The following is a 15,943-nucleotide window of genomic DNA, read 5'->3' as shown; positions in this document are numbered from 1 at the left end:
TCGCAGAATTGATCCCTAACCAGCAGTATTAGCGTTGTCTGAGAACTTGTTAAAAATGCAGATTCTCGGCGGAGCCAAGATGGCGGACTAGGCAGACGCTACCTCGGATCCCTCTTACAACAAAGACACGGAAAAACAAGTGAATCGATCACATACATAACAATCTACGAACCCTGAACAACAAACACAGATTTAGAGACGGAGAACGAACTAATACGGGGAAGCAGCGATTGTTTTCAGAACCTGAAGCCAGCGTACCAGTCAGGTACAGCACAAGCACAGAGAGCTGCTCCACCCCCCTGAACTAACCCCGGGAGGGCGACCAGCCAGTTCCGTGGGCGGCGTGGGACACAGCCAGTAGGAGAAGTCCCCGGGAGGCAGCGACTGGTATTGGAGCTGGGAGAACAGCGTCCCAGCCGGAACACTCGGTCATGGCACAAGCACGGGGAGCTGCTCCACCCACCTGAACTAACCCCGGGAGGGGACCCAACCAGTTCGCGGGGGCGGCACGGCAACGCGGCTGGAGGGACGAGAAGTCCCCGGGAGGCAGCAACTGATTTTGGAGTCGAGAGTGCACCGTCCCAGCAGGGGAGCCTTGATACTGGGCGTGGGGCTGGAAGCGGAGGATCTGACCGTGACTCCAGCGGGCCAGACCCCCCGGGGGCAATCTCCACACAGCCAGCACACATAGGCGACGCGCCCCATGGGAATCTCAGATATAATAGTCATTTCAAGCAAGACAAGCAACTCTGGCTATATTCTGAGGTGCTACTCTCCTATCTCTCTGTTCCCTCCCCCACCCTCCCCAGGCGGCTTCATTAACATCCGAATAGCCTGAGCCAGAGGGAGAACTCTGATAGGGATTTGACTGCATTTTTTTTTTAGTGGATTTTCTGGAAAAACTAGTTTCCCAGTGATGGCTCGGACACAACAATCCATATCAAACCACTTAAAGAAGCAGACCATGACAGCTTCTCCAACCCCCCAAACAAAAGAATCAAAATCTTTCCCAAATGAAGATACAATCCTGGAATTATCAGATACAGAATATAAAAAACTAATTTACAGAATGCTTAAAGACATCACAAATGAAATAAGGCAAACTGCAGAAAAAGCCAAGGAACACACTGATAAAACTGTTGAAGAACTCAAAAAGATTATTCAAGAACATAGTGGAAAAATTAATAAGTTGCAAGAATCCATAGAGAGACAGCATGTAGAAATCCAAAAGATTAACAATAAAATTACAGAATTAGACAATGCAATAGGAAGTCAGAGGAGCAGACTCGGGCAATTAGAATGCAGAGTGGGAAATCTGCAGGACCAGGGAATCAACACCAACATAGCTGAAAAAAAATCAGATAAAAGAATTAAAAAAAATGAAGAAACCCTAAGAATCATGTGGGACTCTATCAAGAAGGATAACCTGCGGGTGATTGGAGTCCCAGAACAGGGAGGGGGGATAGAAAACACAGAGAAAATAGTTGAAGAACTCCTGACAGAAAACTTCCCTGACATCATGAAAGACGAAAGGATATCTATCCAAGATGCTCATCGAACCCCATTTAAGATTGATCCAAAAAGAAAAACTCCAAGACATATTATCATCAAACTCACCAAAACCAAAGATAAACAGAAAATTTTAAAAGCAGCCAGGGAGAAAAGAAAGGTTTCCTTCAAGGGAGAATCAATAAGAATAAGTTCAGACTACTCAGCAGAAACCATGCAGGCAAGAAGGGAATGGGATGACATATACAGAACACTGAAGGAGAAAAACTGCCAGCCAAGGATCATATATCCAGCAAAACTCTCTCTGAAATATGAAGGTGAAATTAAGATATTTTCAGATAAACACAAGTTTAGAGAATTTGCAAAAACCAAACCAAAGCTACAAGAAATTTACTAAAGGATATTGTTTGGTCAGAGAACCAATAATATCAGATACCAGCACAACACAAGGTCACAAAACAGAACGTCCTGATATCAACTCAAATAGGGAAATCACAAAAACAAACAAATTAAGATTAATTAAAAAAAAAATACACATAACAGGGAATCATGGAAGTCAATAGGTAAAAGATCACAATAATCAAAAAGAGGGACTAAATACAGGAGGCATTGAACTGCCATACAGAGAGTGATACAAGGCGATATAGAACCATACAAGTTAAGTTTTTACTTAGAAAAATAGGGGTAAATAATAAGGTAACCACAAAAAGGTATAACAACTCTATAACTCAAGATAAAAGCCAAGAAAAACGTAACGACTCAACTAACATAAAGTCAAACACTATGAAAATGAGGATCTCACAATTTACTAAGAAAAATGCCTCAGCACAAAAAAGTATGTGGAAAAATGAAATTGTCAACAACACACATAAAAAGGCATCAAAATGACAGCACTAAAAACTTATTTATCTATAATTACGCTGAATGTAAATGGACTAAATGCACCAATAAAGAGACAGAGAGTCACAGACTGGATAAAGAAACACGATCCATCTATATGCTGCCTACAAGAGACACACCTTAGACTTAGAGACACAAACAAACTAAAACTCAAAGGATGGAAAAAAATATATCAAGCAAACAATAAGCAAAAAAGAAGAGGAGTAGCAATATTAATTTCTGACAAAATAGACTTTAGACTTAAATCCACCACAAAGGATAAAGAAGGACACTATATAATGATAAAAGGGACAATTGATCAGGAAGACATAACCATATTAAATATTTATGCACCCAATGACAGGGCTGCAAGATACATATATCAAATTTTAACAGAATTGAAAAGTGAGATAGATATCTCCACAATTATAGTAGGAGACTTCAACACACCACTTTCGGAGAAGGACAGGACATCTAGTAAGAAGCTCAACAGAGACACGGAAGATCTAATTACAACAATTAACCAACTTGACCTCATTGACTTATTCAGAACTCTCCACCCAACTGCTGCAAAGTATACTTTTTTTTCTAGCGCACATGGAACATTCTCTAGAATAGACCACATATTAGGTCATAAAACAAACCTTTGCAGAGTCCAAAACATCGAAATATTACAAAGCATCTTCTCAGACCACAAGGCAATAAAACTAGAAATCAATAACAGAAAAACTAGGGAAAAGAAATCAAATACTTGGAAAATGAGCAATACCTTCCTGAAAAAGACTGGGTTATAGAAGACATCAAGGAGGGAATAAGGAAATTCATAGAAAGCAACGAGAATGAAAATACTTCCTATCAAAACCTATGGGACACAGCAAAAGCAGTGCTCAGAGGCCAATTTATATCGATAAATGCACACATACAAAAAGAAGAAAGAGCCAAAATCAGAGAACTGTCCCTACAACTTGAACAAATAGAAACTGAGCAACAAAAGAATCCATCAGGCACCAGAAGAAAACAAATAATAAAAATTAGAGCTGAACTAAGTGAATTAGAGAACAGAAAAACAATTGAAAGAATTAACAGAGCCAAAAGCTGGTTCTTTGAAAAAATTAACAAAATTGATAAACCATTGGCTAGACTGACTAAAGAAATACAGGAAAGGAAACAAATAACCCAAATAAGAAATGAGAAGGACCACATCACAACAGAACCAAATGAAATTAAAAGAATCATTTCAGATTATTATGAAAAATTGTACTCTAACAAATTTGAAAACCTAGAAGAAATGGATGAATTCCTGGAAAAACATTACCTACCTGAACTAACACATTCAGAAGTAGAACAACTAAATAGACCCATAACAAAAAAAGAGATTGAAACGGTAACCAAAAAACTCCCAACAAAAAAAAGCCCTGGCCCGGACGGCTTCACTGCAGAGTTCTACCAAACTTTCAGAGAAGAGTTAACACCACTACTTCTGAAGGTATTCCAAAGCATAGAAAATGACAGAATACTACCAAACTCATTCTATGAAGCCACCATCTCCCTGATACCAAAACCAGGTAAAGACATTACAAAAAAAGAAAATTATAGACCTATATCCCTCATGAACATAGATGCAAAAATCCTCAACAAAATTCTAGCCAATGGAATCCAACAACACATCAAAAAAATAATTCACCCTGATCAAGTGGGATTTATACCAGGTATGCAAGGCTGGTTTAATATCAGAAAAACCATTAATGTAATCCATCACATAAATAAAACAAAAGACAAAAACCACATGATCTTATGAATTGATGCAGAAAAGGCATTTGACAAAGTCCAACACCCATTTATGATAAAAACTCTTACCCAAATAGGAATTGAAGGAAAATTCCTCAACATAATAAAGGGCATCTATGCAAACCCAACAGCCAATATCACTCTAAATGGAGAGAACCTGAAAGCATTTCCCTTAAGAACGGGAACCAGACAAGGATGCCCTTTATCACCACTCTTATTCAACATCGTGCTGGAAGTCCTAGCCAGGGCAATTAGGCTAGACAAAGAAATAAAAGGTATCCGGATTGGCAAGGAAGAAGTAAAGTTATCACTATTTGCAGATGACATGATTATATACACAGAAAACCCTAAGGAATCCTCCAGAAAACTACTGAAACTAATAGAAGAGTTTGGCAGAGTCTCAGGTTATAAAATAAACATACAAAAATCACTTGGATTCCTCTACATCAACAAAAAGAACACCGAAGAGGAAATAACCAAATCAATACCATTCACAGTAGCCCCCAAGAAGATAAGATACTTAGGAATAAATCTTACCAAGGATGTAAAAGACCTATACAAAGAAAACTACAAAGCTCTACTACAAGAAATTCAAAAGAACATACTTAAGTGGAAAAACATACCCTGCTCATGGATAGGAAGACTTAACATAGTAAAAATGTCTATTCTACCAAAAGCCATCTATACATACAATGCACTTCCGATCCAAATTCCAATGTCATATTTTAATGTGATAGAGAAACAAATCACCAATTTCATATGGAAGGGAAAGAAGCCCCGGATAAGCAAAGCACTACTGAAAAAGAAGAAGAAAGTGGGAGGCCTCACTCTACCTGACTTCAGAACCTATTATACAGCCACAGTAGTCAAAACAGCCTGGTACTGGTACAACAACAGGCACATAGACCAATGGAACAGAATTGAGAACCCAGACATAGATCCATCCACGTATGAGTAGCTGATATTTGACAAAGGACCAGTGTCAATTAATTGGGGAAAAGATAGTCTTTTTAACAAATGGTGCTGGCATAATTGGATATCCATTTGCAAAAAAATGAAACAGGACCCATACCTTACACCATGCACAAAAACTAACTCCAAGTGGATCAAAGACCTAAACATAAAGACTAAAACGATAAAGATCATGGAAGAAAAAATTGGGACAACCCTAGGAGCCCTAATACAAGGCATAAACAGAATACAAAACATTACCAAAAATGACAAAGAGAAACCCGATAACTGGGAGCTCCTAAAAATCAAACACCTATGCTCATCTAAAGACTTCACCAAAAGAGTAAAAAGACCACGTACAGACTGGGAAAGAATTTTCAGCTATGACATCTCCGACCAGCGCCTGATCTCTAAAATCTACATGATTCTGTCAAAACTCAACCACAAAAAGACAAACAACCCAATCAAAAAGTGGGCAAAGGATATGAACACACATTTCACTAAAGAAGATATTCAGGCAGCCAACAGATACATGAGAAAATGCTCTCGATCATTAGCCATTAGAGAAATGCAAATTAAAACTACGATGAGATTCCATCTCACACCAGCAAGGCTGGCATTAATCCAAAAAACACAAAATAATAAATGTGGGAGAGGCTGCGGAGAGATTGGAACTCTTATACACTGCTGGTGGGAATGTAAAATGGTACAACCACTTTGGAAATCTATCTGGCGTTATCTTAAACAGTTAGAAATAGAACTACCATACAACCCAGAAATCCCACTCCTCGGAATATACCCTAGAGATACAAGAGCCTTCACACGAACAGATATATGCACACCCATGTTTATTGCAGCTCTGTTTACAATAGCAAAAAGTTGGAAGCAACCAAGGAGTCCATCAATGGATGAATGGGTAAATAAATTGTGGTACATTCACACAATGGAATACTACGCATCGATAAAGAACAGTGACGAATCTGTGAAACATTTCATAACATGGAGGAACCTGGAAGGCATTATGCTGAGCGAAATTAGTCAGATGCAAAAGGACAAATATTGTATAAGACCACTATTATAAGATCTTGAGAAATAGTAAACCTGAGAAGAACACATACTTTTGTGGTTACGAGGGGGGGAGGGAGGGAGGGTGGGAGAGGGTTTTTTATTGATTTATCAGTAGATAAGAACTGCTTTAGGTGAACGGAAAGACAACACTCAATACTTGGAAGGTTAGCTCAATTGGACTAGACCAAAAGCAAAGAAGTTTCCGGGATAAAATGAATGCTTCAAAGGTCAGCAGAGCAAGGGCGGGGGTCTGGGGAACATGGTTTGCAGGGACTTCTAAGTCAATTGGCAAAATAATTCTATTATGAAATCATTCTGCATCCCACTTTGAAATGTGGCGTCTGGGGTCTTAAATGCTAACAAGCGGCCATCTAAGATGCATCAATTGGTCTCAACCCACCTGGAGCAAAGGAAAATGAAGAACACCAAGGTCACACGACAACTAAGAGCCCAAGAGACAGAAAGGGCCACATGAACCAGAGACCTACATCATCCTGAGACCAGAAGAACTAGATGGTGCCCAGCCACAATAGATGACCGCCCTGACAGGGAGCACAGCAGAGGACCCCTGAGGGAGCAGGAGATCAGTGGGATGCAGACCCCAAATTCTCATAAAAAGACCATACTTAATGGTCTGACTGAGACTAGAGGAATCCCGGCGGCCATGGTCCCCAGACCTTCTGTTGGCACAGGACAGGAACCATCCCCGAAGAAACTCATCAGACATGAAAGGGACTGGTCAGCAGGTGGGAGAGAGACGCTGATGAAGAGTGAGCTAATTATATCAGGTGGATACTTGAGATTGTGTTGGCAACTCTTGTCTGGAGGGGGGATGGGAGGATAGAGAGAGAGGGAAGCCGGCAAAATTGTCACGAAAGGAGAGACTGAAAGGGCTGACTCAAGAAGGGGAGAGCAAGTGGGAGTAGGGAGTGAGATGTATGTAAACTTATATGTGACAGACTGATTGGATTTGTAAACGTTCACTTGAAGCTTAATAAAAGTTAATTAAAAAAAAAATGCAGATTCTCAGCAGGGTTTCGAACCAAAATGAACCAGTTGAAGCCCTGGATTTATTTCTGTTAAACTATTCTTATTACCATTCCGGGCTTGTGCCTCTTATAGAAACCATGCTCACCTTCTCCTGGCAGTTCTGCTGCTTGGCTTTGACTACAGCTGGATCTCATCATCCCCTTGGAAATCAGGGAGCCCAGCATCTCTCACCTTTATTCAGGCCTGGAGGATAGCCATAACAGTGCTTTTTAAGTATACTGGCACTTTCATGGAGTCCTGGTGGCATGGTGGTTGAGAGCCCAGCTGCTAAACAAAAGGTCAGCAATTCGAATCTACCAGCAGCTCCTTGGAAACCCTATGGGGCAGTTCTACTCTGTCCTATAGGGCACTATGAGTCAGAATTGAGTAGACGGCCACGGTGTATTTTTCAGGGTCTTCTGAGACCTCCCAGAGACCATGATAGGGGGTAGGTGAGCTGATCATACGTGATAGCATTCCAACATCTTTTTCTCCCTAAATCTTTGGATTTTTTCTTCCATACCAAGACATTGCTATCATCCCAATTTCATTAGGCATAGGCCACTATAGAACCAAGATTGCAGACAGTTAGAACGACCCAAAGCTGTTTAACACTTGGATCCTGATATATTGAATCCAGAATCTCTGGCAAATGGAACTTTATCAATAAATTTAGCCTGATCTAATGTTCTTTTCTCCTGGTCTAGCATCCTGCATATATGCTACAGGATTTTTGCCAATGTAAATGAGCAAAATCTTGCTATTCTTTTGTAAGCCTTAATCTCCTGAGGCATTCTGGGATCTAATTGCAGTTTTAAGTCTGACAGCAATGAGAGATGATGGAGGTGGGGTATGAGAACAGTTGGCATCCCCTTGGAAGGTAACTACCTCAGTTGGACCTTCAAGCAAGGAAGGGCCAGGCTTACTAGACTTGGGGCAGAGACTGTTTCTGTTCAGAAGACAAATTCTGTAGCACTTGGAATTTCAGTCTTAATGCACTCATGATAAACCCAACAAGGAAGAGATTAGTGACAGACGTATAGCCTATTTCCCTTCTACCTAGAGATGTCCAGGGTGGAATGAATGACCTAAATCAAAACTCCCTGTGAACCTGCTAATAACCAGATATCCTGGTAAACACACTAAAGGTATTTGTTAGCCAAAAGGTACTGTATAGTCCATATCTATGAAATTTTTTAACAGGATATACCTAGTATAACTAGGTTGCTTATTGTCAATCTAAATAAACCTGGAATTTATAGATTTATAGGCTAGGGGACGTGGCTGGGTGGAGTTATATCATTAATGGTATATGAAGTAGGGATGTTCTGTAACCAAAGTGGCCCCTTCTGTGAGGCAGTGTTTCTGCATATGTTGCTCAGAACACACCTTACATTTCTAGTCCCAAACCAGAATGTATCCTAATGCAGGAGAGGAAAGAACTTTCTTGACAGGATCAGATTTCTCCAAGGGGAAATGCTTCGCCTATACCTTATGATTGTGTGTATCCTTTAAGTCATTCGCAAACTTTGGCGTTGGGTAAGATCTGTGATTTATGAGTCTGATTTGGCAGCTTTTTTCATCTATTCAACAAATATTTATTGGATGCTTACTATATGTCAGACAGTGCGAGACACTGAGGATGTAGTAATAATACAAATATTATCCCTGACTTCATGAACCTTACAGTCTTTTGGAGAAAACATACATTAAAGAGGTAATTACAAAATATTATTTGGTTATAATTATATCGAGTCGTATATAGAAGTGAATGTTTGCTACGGCCATTGTTGAGAATGAAAGAGGGACGCCAATCCAGGTTGAGGGTCCGGTTGAGGCTGGAAATGATAAATTAGTAATGTCATCACACCATATGGCTGTGTAATATTTTCTAGCCATGCCATACAACAGACTTAGGAGCAGAGAAGGTGAATGATTGGATCCATCCAATATTGAGGGTTTGCAGGAAGGTTAAATTAAAAGAATGAGGAATGAGGACTCTGCTGTTGTTGGGAACACACATACAATCCCCAAGGTCAGTTCTGGTTCTGCCTTAGTGCCTGGCAGTTAGGAGATCCTTTCTGTTTCCTCAGATCCTGATTCTGCTAGTGACTGCACTAGCCATCACTTTGTTGTGGGTTTTATGCAAATTATGGAGAGACAAGTGGCTGATACTTGGGCTCTCTCTGAAGGTAAGCATCATCCTGCAGTTCTAGCACTGTCTGTCCAGGTGTATCCAGCCTGATTTCTGGCTTTCTCCCAGATCTTTGCTCCCTACTGGCATCTGGCCTGCATAACTTTGATGATTATCCTTTCATGGCCTGTGTCCTACTACTTGGTCCAGTTGGAAGGAGAAGGTATGTCATTTTGGCAGACCCTTGCCTGACCCATTCAGCTCTGGCTTTAGCTGATATACTGCACTCAGTGAAACAGAGCCTTGGTAGCTAGCCAACCCTATGGCTCTTTGAAAGTAGTTTAGCTCATTACTCAGGCGTGTTCCTTGTGTTCTCACTCCCTGCTGTAAATGGCCTGTGTCATAGTATTTATTTCCCTGACCAAATAGGTCTTCTAAAGAGGGATTCTTCTTCTAGAAAAATAAGATTATTTTGTATGTTGTTACACATTGACTGTCCGGGAATGGTGGGGTGGGGGCAGTGGGACCATTTTAATTTTATTTGACCAGAGTACTGATAAGAGTCACAGTACTTTCAGTTTGGTTTAGAAAATATTACTAGTTTTAATGAATTTTTATGAGACCCATAGGTCCCTGGTTACCTCCCAGAAACTCAAAGCAGGCCCCTGTGAATCCCTGTGTGTCACACCTGGGGACTCACAGCAGGAGTAAAGACTTTTAGTTCTGTCACTGGTTTTCTCTCAATCTTTGCCCTGATATAATGGAAACAAAAGAGAATCAGCTGTACACTTAATTGTTTTGAGAATAGAGTTATCTCTTACTACTAGATGGCAGTGGGTTACCCCTCCTGAGGAACCAATAGAACCTTTTCTCTAAGCCTCCCTGTTTACCATTGGTTTAGTATAGGGTATTTGTTTCCTGATTTGTGGAAGGATACAGGCAAGAGAAAGACTGAATTGATAGTGATGCCATTGTACATATGTATGTTTGTATGTATGTCTGTGCAGGATGAATTTTAGAAAATGTTTCTGGGGTAAGAACTTAAAGGTGACAGTAATGAATGCTTTTTTTTTTTTTTACTTCCTAAATTTTAGCTAGATACAGAAGATGCATGATGCCATATTATGAGAGAGAAAAAACCAAGAGATGTCATATACTCACAAGGTTGAAAGGTTAGAGCTGGAGACCTAGATTTGAAAGTCAATGAAGCATTTGTGGTGACTTCAAATATCTTCAGAAGTCTAAAACATTAAGTGTTGGGGAATGACCAGTGATAATGGGCTGTGGACAGGGTGTGTATGTGTACAAGAGGGACAGCGAGAGAGAAAAGCAAGTACCTAATATTTATTGAGCGCCTGTTTTGAGTCAACAAAGTTATAACAACTCTGTGAGGTAGATGTTAGTGGCAGAATAGCCCCCATTTTATAGGAGAAAATGAAGACCCAGAGAGGTTAAGCAACAATTAGAAAGTGGCAGAGCCTGGCTTTGAAGTTTCTGTCAGCTAGTACCCGTCCATTATACCGCACTGCCTCAAATATAGGGACATGTTAGGTTGATCTTTACAGGCTTTAGGGCTTTCTCAAAATCAGCCAAGCCTCTCCTCCTGAGAAGCTAATCCTTAACATTCCCTCTGCTTCCTTCCCTTTGTACCCCCTGCACAATTCATTCCCCTGTCAGTTTCCAGTTCCAGTAATGCTGCCTTAAGCATAATGCCATATATTTGGACAGTCTTGTACTTTCACATGCAAATCACTGAAAGTAGGTGGGGATGTGACAGAAGTAGAGTAAATCAGCCAATCCACAGAGTCAGTGAAACCAATGGGCTGGATATTTACTCAGACTGCTGCTTTGGGATAGTCAGTTGCTTGGAATGGGTCTTCATCTCCCTTTTCTTCTTTTCTCTCTTCCCCTTTCTTCCAACTTTTCCAGCTCTACAAATAGTTGTTGGACTGCCTTTTGTTATTGTCCTTTTGTTTCTCTACATGATGCCACTGGGGATTCATTCTCCCTGCATCCAAGATAAGGAGAATTTAGGGCCCAAGCCGACCTTCTTTGGACATAGAGGTGCCCCCATGGTAGGTCTGACTGTGGTGAACAAGGGTAAGTACAGGAGTGCATGGAGTGTATGGGTGAGAGAAAGGGATCTCAGAACCATAGGAGCCCCTGGAGAGGAAAGGGGTTGGCTTGATATGATGAGAATAAGGAATTCATTGTTGAGGTTGGACTCAAACCCAGATCACCTGACTCCCAGTCCATTTCTTTTAGTGTCCCTTTATCTCTTCTTTCACAGTTCGGGCCTGAGAATACCATGATGTCTTTTGAGAAAGCTGTTGAACATGGAGCCCATGGGCTAGAGTCTGACGTACGTATAAGGTAAGAAAGTAGGATCAGGGATGGAGTTGGGAGCAGGAGAAGATCAGGCCAGTGCCATGGAAGAGGACCAGTCTGACCCAAGGAGTAGAGGGGGAAGCCCTGCAGAGTTTCTCCTGTACTCATGGTGTATATGCAGATACCACACATATGAACCATATCCCCCTTACAAACCACACATCTGTACCCCTACATTCTCAATTCAGGCACAAATGGAATAAAAGGCAAACATCCTTCCACACACAGCACAAATCATACACACACTCTGTATTTCCCACACATAATTCAAATTTATCTCTATGGCAAACCATGCACTATGTACCACAACTCAGCACTTTATTTAACTACCATTCACTGGGCATCCACTATATTGCAGGCTTTCTTCAGAGTGCTGAGGAAATGCAAACGAGTAAGATATAGTCCTATCTAAGAGACGTTCCCAACCCAGTGAAGGAAACATGGCATATTTACAAATAACCGCAGTATAAGACCATTTGTAGTGAGCGCTTTCAAGAGAAGAATAAGGCAAGTGCCATGGAACCTCAGTGGAGGAAAAGGTTACCTCCTATTGTGTGATTTTAAAAAATACTCTGTGCTCTAGGTTATGATTGGGCTGGGATTTGAAGGAAAAATAGTATTTTATCAAGCAGAGTTGGGGAAAAGAGACATTCCAGGCAGAGGCATCAGCTTATTCAAAGGCATTTAAGTGAGAAATAGTAAGTTTGTAGGTCTGTGAGCTAACTTCTATGGACGCCAAAAGTGATATGCTCTGTGGTCTGGAGAGGGCTACGTGAGGAGAGATGTGACTATAGGCCTGCCTGAGGCTGGACCATGCAGAGCCCGGAATGTGTAATGAGCAGCCATGGGGGGTTTTAGAGAAGAGATGACCACACTGGAGATGTGTTTTAGAAGGATTCATCTGAAAGGCTGTAAGGAAGAATTGCCAGAGAGATGAGTAACAATGACTGTAGCAACGGTCCAAGGAGAGACAAAGAAAGACTTGGATCAGAGCAAGAGCAGGGATAAAAAGACATGCTTCTCAGTAAAATTGACAAAGCTGGGCAGCTGAGGAAGTGGGAAGTCTGGGGCCATCTCTAGCGTGGATATAGTAGTGTATGTGGTATGTATAAAGCCTCTTCACGGCCATTGTGTGAGGCAAGCAGAACAGAAATTAACATTCTGTTTCACAGATAGAGGAAACTATGGTTTGAACCTGGGTCCCAAGAAGAAAAGTGTATTGCTCAGGTCATATGGCTATAATGTACATGATACAGCCAGAATTAGAACTCGATTTCATGACCTCAGACCAGGGTTCTTGATATTACTCAAAAGTGACATCCCTGGAGGGGGGCCAAGATGGCGGACTAGGTGGACGCTCCCGCGGATCCCTCTTGCAACAAAGACTCGGAAAAACAAGGGAATCGATCACATACATAACAATCTATGAACTCTGAACAACAAGCACAGACTTAGAGACGGAGGACGAACAAATACGGGCAGACAGCGACTGTTTTCAGAACTAGGAGCCAGCGCACCAGGCAGGTGACCTTCGGAGCTCGATCTGGGGCAGAGCCCAGGGGGGCAGACGGCACAGAAAGGGGGCCCACCCCTTCCCCCCCGAACCCATCCCGGGAGGAAGCCTAGCAGGTTGGCGCGGGCGGCGTAGGGGCGCAGCCGGAGGGAGAAACACCCGGGAGGCAGTGACTGATCTGAGAGGGGGGAGAACAGCGTCCCAGCTGGGGTGCCCTGCTGTCCGCCGGGAGTTAGGCGAGAAGCCGACGGGGCGCGCGCGGGGGGGGGTCAGCTGTGTTTCCCTGGGGTGACCCCAGGGCGGGGCCCACGCGTTCGTGCGGGAGGACGCGCACCCAGTCCGCGCGTGTGGCACGGCACACCAGAGGGAGAAATCCCCGGAGGTGTCTGGTCTCAAAACAGGGAAAGCAGCATCCCAGACGGGGAGCCATTCCGCTGCGATCTGGGCACGCGCGCGCGCGCGGGCGGGGCATGAGCGCGGGGTCCATTTTTATTACCCTGAATTGACCCAGAGGGCGGGAACACCTGGTCGTGCGAGTGACGCCCTCCCAGTTTGCGCGAGAGGTGCGGCACACTGGAAGGAGAAGTCCCCGGGAGGAACTGATTGGTCCCAAAGCGCAGAAAGTAGCATCCCAGACAAAGTGCCGCCCTGCTGGGGCTTGGGCGCGCGCACGAGCGGGCCGTGAGCGCGGAGTCCATTTTTATTGCCCTGAATTGACCCAGGGGGCAGGCCCACCTGGCCGTGCGGAGGAACTGATTGGTCCCAAAGCGCAGAAAGTAGCATCCCAGACAGAGTGCCACCCTGCTGGGGCTTGGGCGCGCGCGGGCGGGGCGTGAGCGCGGAGTCCATTTTTATCGCCCTGAATTGACCCAGGGGGCGGGCCCACCTGGCCGTGCGGAGGAACTGATTGGTCCCGAAGCGCAGAAAGTAGCGTCCCAGACGGGGTTCCGTCCTGCTGGGGCTTGGGCGCGCGCACGAGCGGGGCGTGAGCACGGAGTCCATTTTTATTGCCCTGAATAGACCCTGGGGGCGGGCCCACCCGTTCGTGCGGGAAACGCCCACCCAGTGCCCACGAGCGGTGCCGCGCACCGGAGGAAGTCCCCAGGAGGAAGGGACTGGTTTCCGAGCAAGGAAAGCAGTGTCCTAGCCAGGGACCCGTCCAGCCCGGATTTTGGCAAACGGGGGCGGAGCGTGAACGTGGTGTTCAGCTCTATATTCTGTGGTGCTACACTCCTAGCTCTCAGATCCCTCCCCCACCCTCCCCAGGCGAGCCCATTAACATCCGAATACCCGGAGCCAGAGAGAGAATTCAGATAGGGATCTGACTGCATTTTTTTTTAGCTGACTACTTGGAAAATCTAGTTTCCCAGTGATGGCTCGGAGACAGCAGTCCATATCAAACCACATAAAGAAACAGACCATGACAGCTTCTCCAACCCCCCAAACAAAAGAATCAAAATCTTTCCCAAATGAAGATACAATCCTGGAATTATCAGATACAGAATATAAAAAACTAATTTACAAAATGCTTAAAGATATCACGAATGAAATTAGGATAAATGCAGAAAAAGCCAAGGAACACACTGATAAAACTGTTGAAGAACTCAAAAAGATTATTCAAGAACATAGTGGAAAAATTAACAAGTTGCAAGAATCCATAGAGAGACAGCATGTAGAAATCCAAAAGATTAACAATAAAATTACAGAATTTGACAACGCAATAGAAAGTCAGAGGAGCAGACTCGAGCAATTAGAATGTAGACTGGGACTTCTGGAGGACCAGGGAAACAACACCAACATAGCTGGAAAAAAATCAGATAAAAGAATTAAAAAAAATGAAGAAACCCTAAGAATCATGTGGGACTCTATCAAGAAGGATAACTTGCGAGTGATTGGAGTCCCAGAACAGGGAGGGGGGACAGAAAACACAGAGAAAATAGTTGAAGAACTCCTGACACAAAACTTCCCTGACATCATGAAAGAAGAAAGGATATCTATCCAAGATGCTCATCGAACCCCATTTAAGATTGATCCAAAAAGAAAAACACCAAGACATATCATCATCAAACTTGCCAAAACCAAAGACAAACAGAAAATTTTAAAAGCAGCCAGGGAGAAAAGAAAGGTTTCCTTCAAGGGAGAATCAATAAGAATAAGTTCAGACTACTCAGCAGAAACTATGCAGGCAAGAAGGGAATGGGACGACATATACAGAGCACTAAACGAGAAAAACTGCCAACCAAGGATCATATATCCAGCAAAACTCTCTCTGAAATATGAAGGAGAAATTAAGATATTTACAGATAAACACAAGTTTAGAGAATTTGCAAAAACTAAACCAAGACTGCAAGAAATGCTAAAGGAGATTGTTTGGCCTGATGACCAATAATATCAGGTACCAGCACAATACAAGGTCACAAAACAGAACGTCCTGATATCAACGCAACTCAAACAGAGAAAGCACAAAAACAAACAAATTAAGACTAATTCTAAAAAATAAATAAATAAACAAAATAATACACACAACAGGAAATCATGGAAATCAATAGCTAAACGATCAAAATAATCAAAAAGAGGGACTAAATATAGGAGGCATTGAACTGCCAGATGGAGAGTGATACAAGGCGAAATAGAAGGATACAAGTTAGGGTTTTACTTAGAAAAATAGGGGTAAATAAAAAGGT

The 15,943-nt window shown here is 42.7% G+C and overlaps 1 protein-coding gene across 1 annotated transcript in view; it reads left to right on the top strand.

The window, feature by feature from the left end:
- The window catches only part of LOC100655207 (glycerophosphodiester phosphodiesterase domain-containing protein 4), a 73,691-nt gene that overhangs the window by 4,440 nt on the left and 53,308 nt on the right, over window positions 1-15,943 (top strand). The window contains exons 4-8 of the mRNA XM_064289517.1: window positions 9,318-9,416; window positions 9,488-9,581; window positions 10,453-10,530; window positions 11,288-11,433; window positions 11,649-11,731. Of these exons, the coding sequence (XP_064145587.1) occupies window positions 9,318-9,416; window positions 9,488-9,581; window positions 10,453-10,530; window positions 11,288-11,433; window positions 11,649-11,731 (500 nt within the window). The remainder of the gene's footprint in view (window positions 1-9,317; window positions 9,417-9,487; window positions 9,582-10,452; window positions 10,531-11,287; window positions 11,434-11,648; window positions 11,732-15,943) is intronic.

Source organism: Loxodonta africana, chromosome 7, assembly GCF_030014295.1.
Source record: "Loxodonta africana isolate mLoxAfr1 chromosome 7, mLoxAfr1.hap2, whole genome shotgun sequence".
Lineage (NCBI taxonomy): Eukaryota > Metazoa > Chordata > Mammalia > Proboscidea > Elephantidae > Loxodonta > Loxodonta africana.
The sequence above is the reverse complement of the archived record's forward strand: the minus strand, read 5'-3'. Positions and strand labels throughout refer to the sequence as shown.